Source organism: Prinia subflava, chromosome 11 (genome assembly GCF_021018805.1).
Source record: "Prinia subflava isolate CZ2003 ecotype Zambia chromosome 11, Cam_Psub_1.2, whole genome shotgun sequence".
In the NCBI taxonomy this organism is placed as follows: domain Eukaryota; kingdom Metazoa; phylum Chordata; class Aves; order Passeriformes; family Cisticolidae; genus Prinia; species Prinia subflava.
The window spans coordinates 14,011,063-14,026,317 of NC_086257.1; the positions used below are offsets into that span (position 1 = coordinate 14,011,063).

Sequence of the window (15,255 nt, forward strand, 5' to 3'; positions counted from 1 at the left end):
CATGGAAAGGCAGCCCCATAATGAGCAACATCACCCTGACTGCAAAGAGAAGCACGGTACAATTGCAAACTGCTGCATTCTGTGAAAAGTTACAGATTTCAGGAACAGCAAGACAATCCCCAGATAAAATAATGCCAGTTCTCTTGTATTCCAGGATGAAGTAGAGATGTGAGAGCTCCATACGCTGGCCTCAGGGAGCACCCGCCTTGTCAGGGTGTGCAGAGAGAATGCTCTGAGTGCAGGAAGGTTAAATTTCAAAGATTGCTATTGTATAACCTTATAAGAGCCTAGGCATGAAAGAAGATTCAATTCCATTTCCAGGAATCCAAAAATAAGTTTCAGTTTCATTATGATATGTTCCCTGTATTACAGCTAAGAACTTTACTCAGATATAATAACCGAGGGCAGTACAAAATAGAACTGGAAATCTTGGCTTGGTTCTTTCAAACATTGTAAATCAACCATTTTAAAAAGCAGTGAATTGATTCATTGTTTTGCTTTCCTTTAATGCCGAGCTTTTGGTTACCTACTAAATCAGCTTGTTCTCAAGCCACAAGTTTTTCACTGCAACTCTTCTCATTCCCTCCCTGATGAGGCTGGCATGGGAGTGAGTGACCAGTGATCGCTGATGCCAGGGGCTCCCCCTGCTTTGCTCTGAGCTCTTTCTTGTGGTTCATCAGTAGTACTATCTGCTGGAAAGGCCCTTGTACAATAAAATTGCAGCAACAGCACCAGCAGCACCAAGAATGCCTCCTATTCCTGCTGCTGCTGCAGTAGCAACAGGAATGGCACCACCAACAAGACCTCCAACTGCTGCTGCAGTACCACCAACAACTGCAGTTTTGACCTATAAAAGGGAAAGCAAAACACAGGCTGGAAATATAAGGAGCACTTCTATTTACTCTCCCCCCCAGCATGATAGTATAGAAAAGGCATATATAATCAGGGTGAATAAAACAGTCATGTGCCTCATTAGCGAAAGGGGTAACACCCAGGTTTGTACCCCTAGGAGGTGGCTTTCAACAGGAGGGCACTGTCAGGGTGCAGACAGACCACAGGGACCCCTGCAGGTCCCGGGGCTCTGGGGAGGCCAGAGGCAGCGCTGGCTTGGAGCCCACAGCTGGGCTTGGCTGTCCCCATGCAGGCTGCAGGCTGTGCCCCAGTCCCCGGGTGACAGTGAGGAGCCAGGAGCTGCTCTGGGGGGCACCCAGGGGCTCAGCCCGTGTCACTCACCTGGTCAGACTTTCTCTTTCCATAGCGCAGCCCTGTCACAAAGTGCTCACAGTTGCTGCCAAGCACATTATAGGGCACCTCCTTGCCAATCCATTGCTCAGCACGCCGGATGATCTCCTCCACGGGGAGAGGATCGCGGGAGCGATCATACTTGTTGTTGACACACCATTTATCATTTCCGGCCACCTTCTTCAGGAGCTCCTTCTTCACTTTGGCCCTTATGGCGGACATTGATGAGCTGCTACCCAAAACGGATGAGTCTCCTTCATCTGGGTAAGCCAAGGAGGAGGTAAGGCAGGCAGGCAGACCCACTCTGGCCCTCCAGGACCTCAGATGGGTTTCTGACTGCTCCTGGAAAAGCCAGCTACACACACAGGATCCACCACCAGTCCATGGAGGGGGACAGGGCTCCTGGGGCAGCCAACACCCACCCAGCACCCTGCCAGGCTGCACCAGCCTTACCAGTCACATGGATGACATATCCATCCCCGACGTAGAGAGCCCAGTGCTGGTAAACGGGCCGGAAGATCTCGATCAGGTCCCCAGGCTGGGGGTAGCACCTGCCATCTGCCATCTCCGGAGGGTGCGGTCAGGCCGTGCCCCTGTAGCGGGGCTGGCTCGGCGCAGGGCAGAGCGCAGCGGGAGGCTCGGGCTGTGCAGGGGCAGCTGCCGGGAGCGCAGGCACGGAGGGTGTCAGTGGCGGGCCCCGAGGGCAGCGGCTGCCGGAGCGGCCGAGGCCGGCCCGGGCCGGTGTCCGGCTGCTGCCGCCGCCCCCGCCCGCCCGCGGTGCCCGCGGTGCCCTCCCGGCCGCGCTCCCTTCGGGCTCCGCTGCTGCCGGCGCCGGAACGCGGCTGCCCGGGGGTGCCCGCGGTGCCGAGCCCGTGCCCGGGCTCTGGGGCACCTCCGGCCGCCCGGCAGAGCCGCGCCCGCCGCCGCAGCCTGGAGGGGCCGCATCCTGCTGGGAAAAGCCCGCTCGCATCTCCCGAGCCCCGCTCACCTCAGCCCGTGTCCCGCTGCAGCCGTCGCCGGGTCCGGGGCTCGCTACACCTTCAAGAAATACCACAGCAGAGGAAATTGTGTGCTTCCTGCTTAGTTCACTGCGAGCACCACCCCGGAGCCGTCCCGTCTGCCCCCCGACGGCTCCCTGCTCTCGGGAAGGCTGTGCTCCCAAGGATGGTGCCAAAATCACCCTTTGATGGGAAAATCTCATCTTGTACCCAAAGAAGTCTGGTCACTGCCTGGTTGCATGGAGAGTCTGTCCCTGAGAAGTCCTCCTTTCCAGTGGTGGGCAACTGACCCTGTGCCTTTTCAATCCGCAGGACACTGTGTGACAGAACACCCACCTCTGGGTGATGAGTAAAACCACGGAAAGGTAACCCCTAATAAGCCCTGTCTGCAAAGAGATGCACGGTACAATTGCAAATTTCTGCATTCTGTGAAATATTGCAGCTTACAAGAAGAGCAAGATAATTTCCCAAACGAATGAAGTCCAGTATTCTTCTCTTAGAGGACAAAGTAGAGATGTGAGACGTCCATATGCTGCCCTCACAGAGCATTCCCCTTGCCAGGGGTTGCAGAGAGAATGAGAAAAGTTAAATTTCAAAGGTTGTTGTATAAGTACCTAAACAGCTTAGCCATGAAAGAAGTTTTGATTCCATTTATGGGAATCCAAAAACCAGTTTCAGTTTCAGTTTGATAATGGTGTGTTTTCCTGTATTGAAGCTGAGAGCTTTATTCAGATGAAATAACAAAGGGCAGTTAAAAAGACCCAACCAGCCAACCAACCAACCAACCAAACAAACAAACAAAAACCAACACAAGATATCCTGGTTTGGTTATTCCAAACATTGAAATGCCCTCCCTCCTACTGCCCGACCTCCCAGGAGCTGCTCCGTTGAGGCAGCACAAGCTGGCTAAGGTTTCAAGACACGCACATATCCTGCCTATCCTTTTGCAGACCTGGCAGCCAGGGCTTTCCCTCTTAATGAATTAGTGAATCTTAGTGAATTTTACCCATTGTGATCGTGAAGACACTGAGAGTAGTAGAGAGTGACTGCCTGGAGTCGGATGGCGGGGGAATGGGTCCTACAAAGGAATTGGCTGACAGCCCCGGCACGCCAGCGGAATCGTTTGCGGAGGGGAATGGGGGCCTTGGCAGTTTTGTAGCTGGTGGTTCTCTGTCACACTCGGGGCATGCGGAGCCGTCGGGCGGTGCGGCTAAAAGTGATGCGCTCTGTCCCGGGACCTGGCTGCGCTGTCGGCCGGCAGCAGGGTGTGCCTGTGGCTCGCTGTATGTATTAGGCAGCACGCTGTATCTGTAGCTCGCTGTATGTATTTATTAGGCAGCATGCTGTGCATGTGGCTAGCTGTATTTATTTATCAGCACGCTGTGTCTGTGGCTCGCTGTATGTATTTATCAGCACGCTGTGTCTGTGGCTCGCTGTATTTATTTATCAGCACGCTGTGCTTGTGGCTCGCTGTATTTATTTATCAGCACGCTGTGCCTGTGGCTCGCTGTATTTATTTATCAGCACGCTGTGCCTGTGGCTCGCTCCCCCGTGCCCTCCTGGCCGCGGTCCCCGCGGCCGCCCCGCCCGAGCCCCGCGCAGGGGCCGTGCCCGGCCCGCTCTCGCAGCGCCCCTGCCTGCCGGCCGCCAGGAACTGCGCTGCTCCACGGCTTGGGAGCTGCCATGCTCCTGACCGCTGTGTTCTGCACATTTCGGAGTACAGAACTCTTACTCCTCTTTCCACACCTTTGCCTGAAAACCCCGTCATTTCGAAGTCATAATCATTGGGAAGGAGGGGTCTTCCATCGCTTCCAGGAAGGTTCCCACATTCCTTTGCAGATTTCTGTCTTTTAAACCAGAACACCGCCACACACAGGGCCTCAGTTGGAAAACACCGTAAACTCTCAGCAGTACTTTTATTTCAGTGATACAAAGAAAGAGCAGTCAGGAGCTAGCTGATCAAAACAGGAAGCAAAGGCTGCACAATTGTCACCAAGGCACTGGAGGGGAGGTGTGGGAAAGGGGAAGAGAATGCATAAACCGCTTGCCATAGCTCCCAGACTAACACAAAAAATCATCATAGACAATGAAATAAAAGCAGATGTGGCAACCAGGCTAGAGCTGCTGGGGATCATTTTGAACATTGATGTTCCTGACTCATCATTTCTTAAGACGATGGCAGGGAGAAGCAACGCTGAATTGTTAAACTTGCACATAAAGCTACACACAGATAAAAGAGTATTTTATGGCAACATGGGCTTGTATTTCAGACATTTTCTCATGGCTCATTTAACATCTGCAGCAAAGGGTACACATTTGCTTGATGGCAGGTGTAGCAAAAGATGACCACTGACCGCTGTGGCCAGGAGCTCCCAATGCCTTGCTCTGAGCTCTTCCTGACAGCCCATCAGTAGTACTATATCCTGGAAAGGCCTCTGAACAGTGCTGCAGCAGCAACAGCAACAGCACCAACAATAATACTTCCTAGGGCTACTGTAGTACCATCACGAAGTGCTTTTATAACCTATAAAAGGAAAGCAAAAGACGGACTGGAAATGTGAGGAGCATTTATATTTACTCCCCCTTACATGATATTGTGTAAAAGACAGGAATAATCAAGGTAAATAAACCAGTGAGAGTCATGTGCCTCAATAGCAGAAGAGGTAACACCCAGGTTTGTACCCCTAGGAAGTGGCTTTCAACAGGAGGGCACTGTCAGGGTGCAGACAGAGCACAGTGACCCTTGCAGGTCCCGGAGCTCTGGGGAGGCCAGAGGCAGCGCTGGCTTGGAGCCCACAGCTGGGACTTGGCTGTCCCCATGCAGGCTGCAGTCTGTGTCCCAGTCTCCGGGTGACAGCCAGCAGCCAAGGAGCTGCTCGGGGAAGCTCCCAGGGGCTCAGCCCGTGTCACTCACCTGGTCACAGAATTTATCATCATACCGGAGCAGTGTCACAAAGTGCTCACAGTTGTTCTTAAACAGATTATATGGAATCTCCAAGCCAACTAAGCTCTCAGCATTCTGGATGATCTCCTCCACGGGAAGAGGAGTGCGGGAGCGATCATACTTGTTGTTGACACGCCATTTATGATTTTTCACCACATCCTTCACAACCTCCTTCTTCACCTTGGCATTTCCAGTTAAGTTTGAACCAGAGCCAACTGGTGTAATTGCACCCTTTGAACCTGGGTAAGTCAAGGAGGAGGTAAGGCAGGCAGGCAGACCCATTCTGACCCCTCCAGGATCTCAGATGGGTTTCTGACTGCTCCTCAGCTACACATGCAGGATGCACCAGCAGCACAGGGAAGGACAAAGGGGTTCTGCCATAGCCCAACACCTACTGTGCACCCTGATGTCCTGCAGCAGCCTTACCTACATCGGTCACGTGGATGAGATATCCATCCCCCACATAGAGGGCCCAGTGCTGGTAAAGTACCCGGTCGATCTCAATCAGGTCCCCAGGCTGGGGGTTGCAATTGTCCCACTCCATCTCCGGAGGGTGCGGTCAGGCCGTGCCCCTGTAGCGGGGCTGGCTCGGCGCAGGGCAGAGCGCAGCGGGAGGCTCGGGCTGTGCAGGGGCAGCTGCCGGGAGCGCAGGCACGGAGGGTGTCAGTGGCGGGCCCCGAGGGCAGCGGCTGCCGGAGCGGCCGAGGCCGGCCCGGGCCGGTGTCCGGCTGCTGCCGCCGCCCGCGCCCGCCCGCGGTGCCCGCGGTGCCCTCCCGGCCGTGCTCCCTTCGGGCTCCGCTGCTGCCGGAGCCGGAACGCGGCTGCCCGGGGGTGCCCGCGGTGCCGAGCCCGTGCCCGGGCTCTGGGGCACCTCCGGCCGCCCGGCAGAGCCGCGCCCGCAGCCGCAGCCTGGAGGGGCCGCATCCTGCTGGGAAACCCCCGCTCGCATCTCCCGAGCCCCGCTCACCTCAGCGCTTGTCCCCCTGCTGTCGTGGATGGGCTCCCGTTCTCCTGATCCCGATGTAAATTGCTTTGTAGATACGATTGCGCAGTCGTTCCGGGGTCACTGTCCCGTACACACCTCTGGCACCACCCGTCCCCTGCAGTGATAAGTCTCTGCTCCCTAGGGTAGTGCCCAAACCACTCGTTTTGTGGAAAACCTGATCCTGTTGCCGAGGAAGTGGGGCCACCACCTCATTATGAAGAGGGTCTATCCTCGAGTCATCCTCCTGTCCAGTGATGGGCAACAGCCCCGACCCTGTGCCCTCTCACTCTGCTGGACGTTTCCTTGCACAACAACAACCACTGGATCGTGCTTCCAACCTGACTTTGGTACCGGTCAAAAAGTTCCTACCAAAAATGGCAGAAGATGCTGCAGAGGGATTTCAAATGGTCTCGTGTAAACACAAGAGACTTTGCAGCAAAAGGCTGATGGATTAGGTTTATGCTAACCCCACCCACAAGCACAGTGAAGGGCACCACGCTGCACAATGCTGGGGCTTCCCTGGCTTGCTCAGAATCAGCCCAGGTTTTCATCTTCTGGTGTGCACCACAGTCACATGCTTGAAATCTCAGCAAATGCCCTTCCATTTAGGGACAGGCTGTACCCATAGCCCTGATCATAATCCAGGATATTTCTCTAGGCTCATGGGAAAAGGACAGCCTTGACTCTATTCCGTGGCAACTGAAGGTCTTGGGCCTTGCCAATATTTCCTGCACAGGCTCAAAATGCAGCAAATGATGGATTCTGCTGCATCTCCTCACACTCTCACCACATGGTTTGAGCAGTGTTTCGCCAAATCTTGCCAATGCATCTACCAGGTTCCATGGAAAGGCAGCCCCATAATGAGCAACATCACCCTGACTGCAAAGAGAAGCACGGTACAATTGCAAACTGCTGCATTCTGTGAAATGTTACAGATTTCAGGAACAGCAAGACAATCCCCAGATAAAATAATGCCAGTTCTCTTGTATTCCAGGATGAAGTAGAGATGGGAGAGCTCCATACGCTGGCCTCAGGGAGCACCCCCCATTTCAGGGTGTGCAGAGAGAATGCTCTGAGTGCAGGAAGGTTAAATTTCAAAGGTTGCTGTATAACCCTATAAGAGCTTAGGCAGGAAAGAAGATTCAATTCCATTTCCAGGAATCCAAACATAAGTTTCAGTTTCATTATGATGTGTTTCCTGTATTAGAGCTAAGGACTTTACTCAGATGTAATAACCAAGGGCAGTACCAAATAAACCCGGAAATCTTGGCTTGGTTCTTTCAAACATTGTAAAACAGCCATTGGAAAATGCGGTGAATTAATTCACTGGTTTGCTTTCCTTTAATGAAGAGCTTTTGGTTACATACTTAATCAACTTTTTCTCAAGCCACGAATTTTTCCCTGCAACTCTTCTCATTCCCTCCCTGATGAGGCTGGCAGCAGAGGGAGTGAATGGCTGCCTGCTGCATTCTTGCTGGCTGGGGTTAAACCTGGGCAGTCTGTCGAGAGCAGACAAAACCAGACAGCCTCTCCCAGACAGCTCTTCTGCCCTCACCTCTCCCTGCACTCCAGGCAGTTGCCTGTAAGAAAAGCTGCTCAGGATTCTGTGTCTCACAGGTGGGATGCAGGTAACCTAGTTCCAAACACTTCAGGCACACAGTCCAGATAAAGGCCAATAAAGCACACTTTCCCTGCACAGTTTTCTTCCAAGTTAATCCACACATCAGCTTTGTGACAAGGAAGTAGCATGGCTCAGTACATTGGGAGATGCAGCATAGGTGCCTCACAGCTCATTCTTCACATCCCTCAGCCCCAGCACTGCAGACATCCTGGCTTTGCCTTCCTGCTGGCTGAGGGAAGACTGAGCTGGTGGTGGGACTATGAATGCTTTAGAATCAAGATTTGGTCATTGAATTGAGCATGGCCTCAGCTCTCTGAATCAAAGCTTCGTGGCTGCCTTTGTAATTCTTTAAGCCCTGCAGTGTTGTGGCAGCTCACAGAGTAGAATCCTAGAATGGGTTGAGAGTTGGAAGGGATCATCAAAATCGTCTCTCAGGCTTGTCCAGCTTCAAGGCCAGCAATCACTGCACATACAGGGATGAAGTGGGAAATTTTGATGCTAGAGTGGAATGAAGAGCTGACAGAGAAAAAGGCAGCTGTGGTTTTTCTGTCAGACTTCCCCACACCGGAGGTCTGCTACTGCCAAAGAGAGCCAGAAGAGCCAGGGAGAGGAAGAATTTGTAGGCAGGTAAAAACTGAGCAAAACACCACCACACCAAACTCAGAATGACCCTGTCAAACACTGAAGTATACAGCCTGTATGACCTGCCCTTCCCTCCTACTGCCCGACCTCCCAGGAGCTGCTCCATTTAGGCAGCACAAGCTGGCTAAGGTTTCAAGACACAGCACATGTCCTGCCTATCATAACAGTGATGTTCCTGATTTATCATGTCTTCATGAGAAGGCAGGGAAAAGCAAGGCTGAATGGTTAAACTTGTGAACAAAGCAATACACAAATAGATAAAAGAGGGGTTTAGGGCAACATGAGTTTGGATTTCAGATGCTTTATTAAGGCTGATTTAATGTTTACAGTAAGGATGGCAGAGTTGCTAGTCAGCCTTGGTGGCAAATGTAGCAAAAGCAGACCAGTGATCGCTGTAGCCAGGGGCTCCCCCTGCTTTGCTCTGAGCTCTTTCTTGTGGCCCATCAATAGTACTATGACCTCAAAGGCCCTTGGACAATGTTATCTCAGCAAAAGCACCAGCAAAACCAACAATGACTGCTACTGCTACTGCTGCAGTAGCAGTAGCAGTAACAACAGGAACGGCAAGACTAACACCACCTGCTACTGCTGCTGTAAAACTGCGAACAATTCCACTTGTGGCCTGTAAAAGGGAAAGCAAAACAGGTTGGAAAATGAGGAGCGCTTATATATACTTCCCCAGCATGATAATATAGAAAAGGCATATCTAATCAGGGTGAATAAACCAGTGAGAGTCATGTGCCCCGTTAGCAGAAGGGGTAACACCCAGGTTTGTACCCCTAGGAGGTGGCTTTCAACAGGAGGGCACTGTCAGGGTGCAGGCAGACCACAGGGACCCCTGCAGGTCCCGGGGCTCTGGGGAGGCCAGAGGCAGCGCTGGCTTGGAGCCCACAGCTGGGACTTGGCTGTCCCCATGCAGGCTGCAGGCTGTGTCCCAGTCTCCGGGTGACAGCCAGCAGCCAGGAGCTGCTCTGGGGGGCACCCAGGGGCTCAGCCCGTGTCACTCACCTGGTCAGAGACTCTGTTTCTGTAGCGCAGCCCTGTCACAAAGTGCTCACAGTTGCTGCCAAGCACATTATAGGGCACCTCCACGCCTATCCATTGCTCAGCACGCCGGATGATCTCCTCCACGGGGAGAGGAGTGAGGGAGCGATCATACTTGTTGTTGACACACCATTTGTTATTTCCGGCCACCTTCTTCAGGAGCTCCTTCTTCACTTTGGCCCTTGTGGCGGACATTGATGAGCTGCTACCCAAAACGGATGAGTCTCCTTCATCTGGGTAAGCCAAGGAGGAGGTAAGGCAGGCAGGCAGACCCTCTCTGGCCCTCCAGGACCTCAGATGGGTCTTGGACTGCTCCTGGAAAAGCCAGCTACACACACAGGATCCAGCACCAGTCCATGGAGGGAGACAGGGCTCCTGGGGCATCCAACACCCACCCAGCACCCTGCCGGGTGACACAAGCCTTACCAGTCACATGGATGACATATCCATCCCCGACGTAGAGAGCCCAGTGCTGGTAAACGGGCCGGAAGATCTCGATCAGGTCCCCAGGCTGGGGGTGGCTCCTGCCATCTGCCATCTCCGGAGGGTGCGGTCAGGCCGTGCCCCTGTAGCGGGGCTGGCTCGGCGCAGGGCAGAGCGCAGCGGGAGGCTCGGGCTGTGCAGGGGCAGCTGCCGGGAGCGCAGGCACGGAGGGTGTCAGTGGCGGGCCCCGAGGGCAGCGGCTGCCGGAGCGGCCGAGGCCGGCCCGGGCCGGAGTCCGGCTACTGCCGCCGCCCCCGCCCGCCCGCGGTGCCCGCGGTGCCCTCCCGGCCGCGCTCCCTTCGGGTTCCGCTGCTGCCGGCGCCGGAACGCGGCTGCCCGGGGGTGCCCGCGGTGCCGAGCCCGTGCCCGGGCTCTGGGGCACCTCCGGCCGCCCGGCAGAGCCGCGCCCGCCGCCGCAGCCTGGAGGGGCCGCATCCTGCTGGGAAACCCCCGCTCGCATCTCCCGAGCCCCGCTCACCTCAGCGCCTGTCCCGCTGCAGCCGTCGCCGGGCCCGGGGCTCGATACACCTTCAAGAAATACCACAGCAGAGGAAATTGTGTGCTTCCTGCTTAGTTCACTGCGAGCACCACACCAGAGCCGTCCCGACCGCCCCCCGACGACTCCCTGCTCCCCGGAAGGCTTTGCTCTCAAGGGTGGTGCCAAAATCACCCTTTGATGGGAAAATCTCATCTTGTACCCAAAGATGTCTGGTCACTGCCTGGTTGCATGGAGGGTCTGTCCCTGAGAGGTCCTCCTTTCCAGTGGTGGGCAACTGACCCTGTGCCTTTTCAATCCGCAGGACATTGTGTGACAGAACACCCACCTCTGGGTGATGAGTAAAACCACGGAAAGGCAGCCCCTAATAAGCCCTGTCTGCAAAGAGATGCACGGTACAATTGCAAATTTCTGCATTCTGTGCAATATTGAAACTTGCAAGAAGAGCAAGATAATTTCCCAAACAAATTAATCCAGTATTCTTCTCTCAGAGGACAAAGTAGAGATGTGAGACGTCCATATGCTGCCCTCACAGAGCATTCCCCTTGCCAGGGGTTGCAGAGAGAATGAGAAAAGTTAAATTTCAAAGGTTGCTGTATAACTACCTAAACAGCTTAGCCATGAAAGAAATTTTGATTCCATTTATGGGAATCCAAAAGCAGTTTCAGTTTCAATTTGATTATGATGGGTTTTCCTGTATTGAAGCTGAGAGCTTTATTCAGATGAAATAACAGAGGGCTGTAGAAAAATAACAAGAAGTCTTGGCTTGGTTATTTCAAACACTGAAAAACTGCCATTTAGAAAAGCAATGAAAAAATGAATTCTTTTTCTTTGCTTCCTTCCACAGCTTTCAGTTACCTACTAAACCAACTATTTCTCAAGCCACAAGTTTTTCACTTCAACTCTTCTCATTCCCTCCCTGATGAGGCTGGCAGCAGAGGGAGTGAATGGCTGCCTGCTGCATTCTTGCTGGCTCGGGTTAAACCTGGGCAGTCTGTCAAGAACAGACAAAACCAGCCAGCCTCTCCCAGACAGCTCTTCTGCCCTCACCTCTCCCTGCACTCCAGGCAATTGCCTGTAAGAAAAGCTGCTCAGAATTCTGTGTCTCACAGGTGGGATGCAGGTAACCTGGTTCCAAACACTTCAGGCACACAGTCCAGATAAAGGCCAATAAAGCACACTTTCCCTGCACAGTTTCCTTCCAAGTTAATCCACACATCAGCTTTGTAACAAGGAAGTAGCATGGCTCAGTACATTGGGAGATGCAGCATAGGTGCCTCACAGCTCATTCTTCACATCCCTCAGCCCCAGCACTGCAAACATCCCAGCTTTGCCTTCCTGCTGGCTGAGGGAAGACTGAGCTGGTGGTGGGACTATGAATGCTTTAGAATCAAGATTTGGTCATTGAATTGAGCATGGCCTCAGCTCTCAGAGTCAAAGGCTTCTGGCTGCCTTTTTAATTCTTTAACCCCTTCAGTGTTGTGGCAGCTCACAGAGTAGAATCCTAGAATGGGTTGAGAGTTGGAAGGGATCATCAAAATCATCTCTCAGGCTTGTCCAGCTTCAAGGCCAGCAATCACTGCACATACAGGGGTGAAGTGGGAAATTTTGATGCTAGAGTGGAATGAAGAGCTGACAGAGAAAAAGGCAGCTGTGGTTTTTCTGTCAGACTTCCCCACACCGGAGGTCTGCTACTGCCAAAGAGAGCCAGAAGAGCCAGGGAGAGGAAGAATTTGTAGGCAGGTAAAAACTGAGCAAAACACCACCACACCAAACTCAGAATGACCCTGTCAAACACTGAAGTATACAGCCTGTATGACCTGCCCTTCCCTCCTACTGCCCAACCTCCCAGGAGCTGCTCCATTTAGGCAGCACAAGCTGGCTAAGGTTTCAAGACACAGCACATGTCCTGCCTATCATAACAGTGATGTTCCTGATTTATCATGTCTTCATGAGAAGGCAGGGAAAAGCAAGGCTGAATGGTTAAACTTGTGAACAAAGCAATATACAAATAGATAAAAGAGGGGTTTATGGCAACATGAGTTTGGATTTCAGATGCTTTATTAAGGCTGATTTAATGTTTACAGTAAGGATGGCAGAGTTGCTAGTCAGCCTTGGTGGCAAATGTAGCAAAAGCTGACCAGTGATCACTGTAGCCAGGGGCTCCCCCTGCTTTGCTCTGAGCTCTTTCTTGTGGCCCATCAGTAGTTCTGTATCCTGGAAAGCTCCTTGAAAAATGCTCTGACACCAACAACAGCAGAAGTACAAAGAATGCCTCCTATTACTGTTGTTGTCATACCAAGAGAAAGGGCAGCACCAGCAATACTTACTGCTGTGGTTGTAGTGAGACTAAGAATTAAAGTTTTGACCTGTAAAAGGGAAAGCAAAACACAGGCTGGAAATATAAGGAGCACTTCTTTTTACTCTCCCCCCCAGCATGATAATATAGAAAAGGCATATATAATCAGGGTGAATAAACCACCGAGAGTGAAGTGCCGCATTAGTGAAAGGGGTAACACCCAGGTTTGTACCCCTAGGAGGTGGCTTTCAACAAGAGGGCACTTTCAGGGTGCAGACAGACCACAGGGACTCCTGCAGGTCCCGGGGCTCTGGGGAGGCCAGAGGCAGCGCTGGCTTGGAGCACACAGCTGGGACTTGGCTGTCCCCATGCAGGCTGCAGGCTGTGTCCCAGTCCCCGGGTGACAGCCAGCAGCCAGGAGCTGCTCTGGGAGGCACCCTGGCCTGTGTCACTCACCTGGTCAGACTTTCTCTTTCCATAGCGCAGCCCTGTCACAAAGTGCTCACAGTTGCTGCCAAGCACATCATAAGGCACCTGCTCGCCAATCCATTGCTCAGCACGCCGGATGATCTCCTCCACGGGGAGAGGATCGCGGGAGCGATCATAGTTGTTGTTGACACACCATTTATCATTTCCGGCCACCTTCTTCAGGAGCTCCTTCTTCACTTTGGCCCTTGCGGCGGATGAGCTGCCACCCAAAAGGGATGAGTCTCCTCCATCTGGGTAAGCCAAGGAGGAGGTAAGGCAGGCAGGCAGATCCTCTCTGACCCCTCCAGGACCTCAGATGGGTTTCTGACTGCTCCTGCAAAATCCAGCTGCATACACAGGATCCAGCACCAGTCCATGGAGGGGGACAGGGCTCCTGCGGCAGCCAACACCCACACAGCACCCTGCCAGGCTGTACCAGCCTTACTTGTCACATGGATGACATATCCATCCCCGACGTAGAGAGCCCAGTGCTGGTAAAATTCCCGGTCGACCTCGATCAGGTCCCCAGGCTGGGGGAAGCACCTGCAATCTGCCATCTCCGGAGAGTGCGGTCAGGCCGTGCCCCTGTAGCGGGGCTGGCTCGGCGCAGGGCAGAGCGCAGCGGGAGGCTCGGGCTGTGCAGGGGCAGCTGCCGGGAGCGCAGGCACGGAGGGTGTCAGTGGCGGGCCCCGAGGGCAGCGGCTGCCGGAGCGGCCGAGGCCGGCCCGGGCCGGAGTCCGGCTGCTGCCGCCGCCCCCGCCCGCCCGCGGTGCCCGCGGTGCCCTCCCGGCCGCGCTCCCTTCGGGCTCCGCTGCTGCCGGCGCCGGAACGCGGCTGCCCGGGCGTGCCCGCGGTGCCGAGCCCGTGCCCGGGCTCTGGGGCACCTCCGGCGGCCCGGCAGAGCCGCGCCCGCCGCCGCAGCCTGGAGGGGCCGAATCCTGCTGGGAAAAGCCCGCTCGCATCTCCCGAGCCCCGCTCACCCCGGCGCCTGTCCCGCTGCTGCTGTGTTCTCTCGCTGTCCGCTTCTCCCTGCTCCCGCTATAAATTGCTTTGGAGAGGCAATGATTGCGCAATGTTTCTGGGCTCACTGCCCGCAGCCGCACGTCTGGTACCACCCGTCCCCTGCAGTGATAAGGCTCTGTTACCTAGGGCAGTGCCCAAACCACTCGTTTTGTGGAAAACCTGATCCTGTTGCCGAAGACTTGGGGCCACCACCTCATTATGAGGAGGGTCTATCCTCGAGTCATCCTCCTGTCTAGTGATGGGCAACAGCCCCGACCCTGTGCCCTCTCACTCTGCTGGACGTTTCCTTGCACAACAACAACCACTGGATCGTGCTTCAAACCTGACTTTGGTACCAGTCAAACAGTTGGTACCAAAAATGGCAGAGGATGCTGCAGAGGGATTTCAAATGGCCTCATGTAAACACAACAGACTTTGCAGCAAAAGACTGATGGATTAGGTTTCTGTTAACCCCACCCACAAGCACAGTGAAGGGCACCACGCTGCACAATGCTGGGGCTTCCCTGGCTTGCTCAGAATCAGCCCAGGTTTTCATCTTCTGGTGTGCACCACAGTCACATGCTTGAAATCTCAGCAAAAGCCCTTCCATTTAGGGACAGGCTGTACCCATGGCCTTGATCATAATCCAGGATATTTCTCTAGGGTCTTGGGAAAAGGACAGCCTTGACTCTATTCCGTGGCAACTGAAGGTCTTGGGCCTTGCCAATATTTCCTACAAAAGGTCAAAATGCAGCAAATGATGGATTCTGCTGCATTTCCTCACACTCTCACCACATGGTTTGAGCAGTGTTTCACCAAATCCTGCCAATGCATCTACCAGGTTCCATGGAAAGGCAGCCCCATAATGAGCAACATCACCCTGACTGCAAAGAGAAGCACGGTACAATTGCAAACTGCTGCATTCTGTGAAATGTTACAGATTTCAGGAACAACAAGACAATTCCCAGATAAAATAATGCCAGTTCTCTTGTATTCCAGGATGAAGTAGAGATGTGAGAGCTCCATACACT

At 53.8% G+C, this 15,255-nt stretch overlaps 4 protein-coding genes across 5 annotated transcripts; all 4 read right to left on the bottom strand.

Annotated features, from left to right (window-relative positions):
• Positions 1 to 485: 485 nt before the first annotated feature.
• LOC134556317 (phospholipase A and acyltransferase 3-like) lies at positions 486 to 1,836 on the bottom strand. Its single transcript, XM_063408716.1, has 3 exons — positions 1,696 to 1,836; positions 1,234 to 1,502; positions 486 to 847 (listed from the first exon to the last, which is right to left on the bottom strand). Exons 1-3 carry the CDS (start codon positions 1,805 to 1,807, stop codon positions 686 to 688), a joined length of 543 nt encoding a protein of 180 aa, XP_063264786.1. The 5' UTR covers positions 1,808 to 1,836; the 3' UTR covers positions 486 to 685.
• A 2,301-nt stretch (positions 1,837 to 4,137) lies between these two features.
• LOC134555997 (phospholipase A and acyltransferase 1-like) lies at positions 4,138 to 5,742 on the bottom strand. The gene is made up of 2 exons (XM_063408141.1): positions 5,611 to 5,742; positions 4,138 to 5,423 (listed from the first exon to the last, which is right to left on the bottom strand). Exons 1-2 carry the CDS (start codon positions 5,726 to 5,728, stop codon positions 5,137 to 5,139), a joined length of 405 nt encoding a protein of 134 aa, XP_063264211.1. The 5' UTR covers positions 5,729 to 5,742; the 3' UTR covers positions 4,138 to 5,136.
• A 2,418-nt stretch (positions 5,743 to 8,160) lies between these two features.
• Positions 8,161 to 11,029, bottom strand: LOC134555851 (phospholipase A and acyltransferase 3-like). 2 transcript variants are annotated; one of them, XM_063407846.1, is made up of 4 exons: positions 10,438 to 11,029; positions 9,903 to 10,106; positions 9,441 to 9,709; positions 8,161 to 9,054 (listed from the first exon to the last, which is right to left on the bottom strand). In XM_063407846.1, the coding sequence occupies exons 2-4, from the start codon at positions 10,012 to 10,014 to the stop codon at positions 8,893 to 8,895; spliced, it is 543 nt and encodes a 180-aa protein (XP_063263916.1). In that variant the 5' UTR covers positions 10,015 to 10,106; positions 10,438 to 11,029; the 3' UTR covers positions 8,161 to 8,892. The 2 variants fall into 2 exon arrangements, with proteins under 2 accessions (XP_063263916.1, XP_063263917.1); XM_063407847.1 differs by lacking the exon at positions 10,438 to 11,029 and having other exon boundaries at positions 9,903 to 10,431.
• Positions 11,030 to 12,468: 1,439 nt separating this feature from the next.
• Positions 12,469 to 15,252, bottom strand: LOC134555850 (phospholipase A and acyltransferase 3-like). The gene is made up of 4 exons (XM_063407845.1): positions 14,203 to 15,252; positions 13,668 to 13,871; positions 13,211 to 13,473; positions 12,469 to 12,824 (listed from the first exon to the last, which is right to left on the bottom strand). Exons 2-4 carry the CDS (start codon positions 13,777 to 13,779, stop codon positions 12,657 to 12,659), a joined length of 543 nt encoding a protein of 180 aa, XP_063263915.1. The 5' UTR covers positions 13,780 to 13,871; positions 14,203 to 15,252; the 3' UTR covers positions 12,469 to 12,656.
• Positions 15,253 to 15,255: the final 3 nt, after the last annotated feature.

Bases quoted from the DNA above. Each gene is read 5' to 3' on its own strand.
- LOC134556317 (XM_063408716.1), bottom strand. From the start codon at position 1,807: ATGGCAGATGGCAGGTGCTACCCCCAGCCTGGGGACCTGATCGAGATC. The intron at 1,503-1,695 runs GTAAGGCTGGTG...TGGCTTACCCAG, and splicing joins ATATGTCATCCATGTGACTG to ATGAAGGAGACTCATCCGTT. The intron at 848-1,233 runs GTGAGTGACACG...TCCCTTTTATAG, and splicing joins GAAAGAGAAAGTCTGACCAG to GTCAAAACTGCAGTTGTTGG.
- LOC134555997 (XM_063408141.1), bottom strand. From the start codon at position 5,728: ATGGAGTGGGACAATTGCAACCCCCAGCCTGGGGACCTGATTGAGATC. The intron at 5,424-5,610 runs GTAAGGCTGCTG...TGACTTACCCAG, and splicing joins CATCCACGTGACCGATGTAG to GTTCAAAGGGTGCAATTACA.
- LOC134555851 (XM_063407846.1), bottom strand. From the start codon at position 10,014: ATGGCAGATGGCAGGAGCCACCCCCAGCCTGGGGACCTGATCGAGATC. The intron at 9,710-9,902 runs GTAAGGCTTGTG...TGGCTTACCCAG, and splicing joins ATATGTCATCCATGTGACTG to ATGAAGGAGACTCATCCGTT. The intron at 9,055-9,440 runs GTGAGTGACACG...TCCCTTTTACAG, and splicing joins GAAACAGAGTCTCTGACCAG to GCCACAAGTGGAATTGTTCG.
- LOC134555850 (XM_063407845.1), bottom strand. From the start codon at position 13,779: ATGGCAGATTGCAGGTGCTTCCCCCAGCCTGGGGACCTGATCGAGGTC. The intron at 13,474-13,667 runs GTAAGGCTGGTA...TGGCTTACCCAG, and splicing joins ATATGTCATCCATGTGACAA to ATGGAGGAGACTCATCCCTT. The intron at 12,825-13,210 runs GTGAGTGACACA...TCCCTTTTACAG, and splicing joins GAAAGAGAAAGTCTGACCAG to GTCAAAACTTTAATTCTTAG.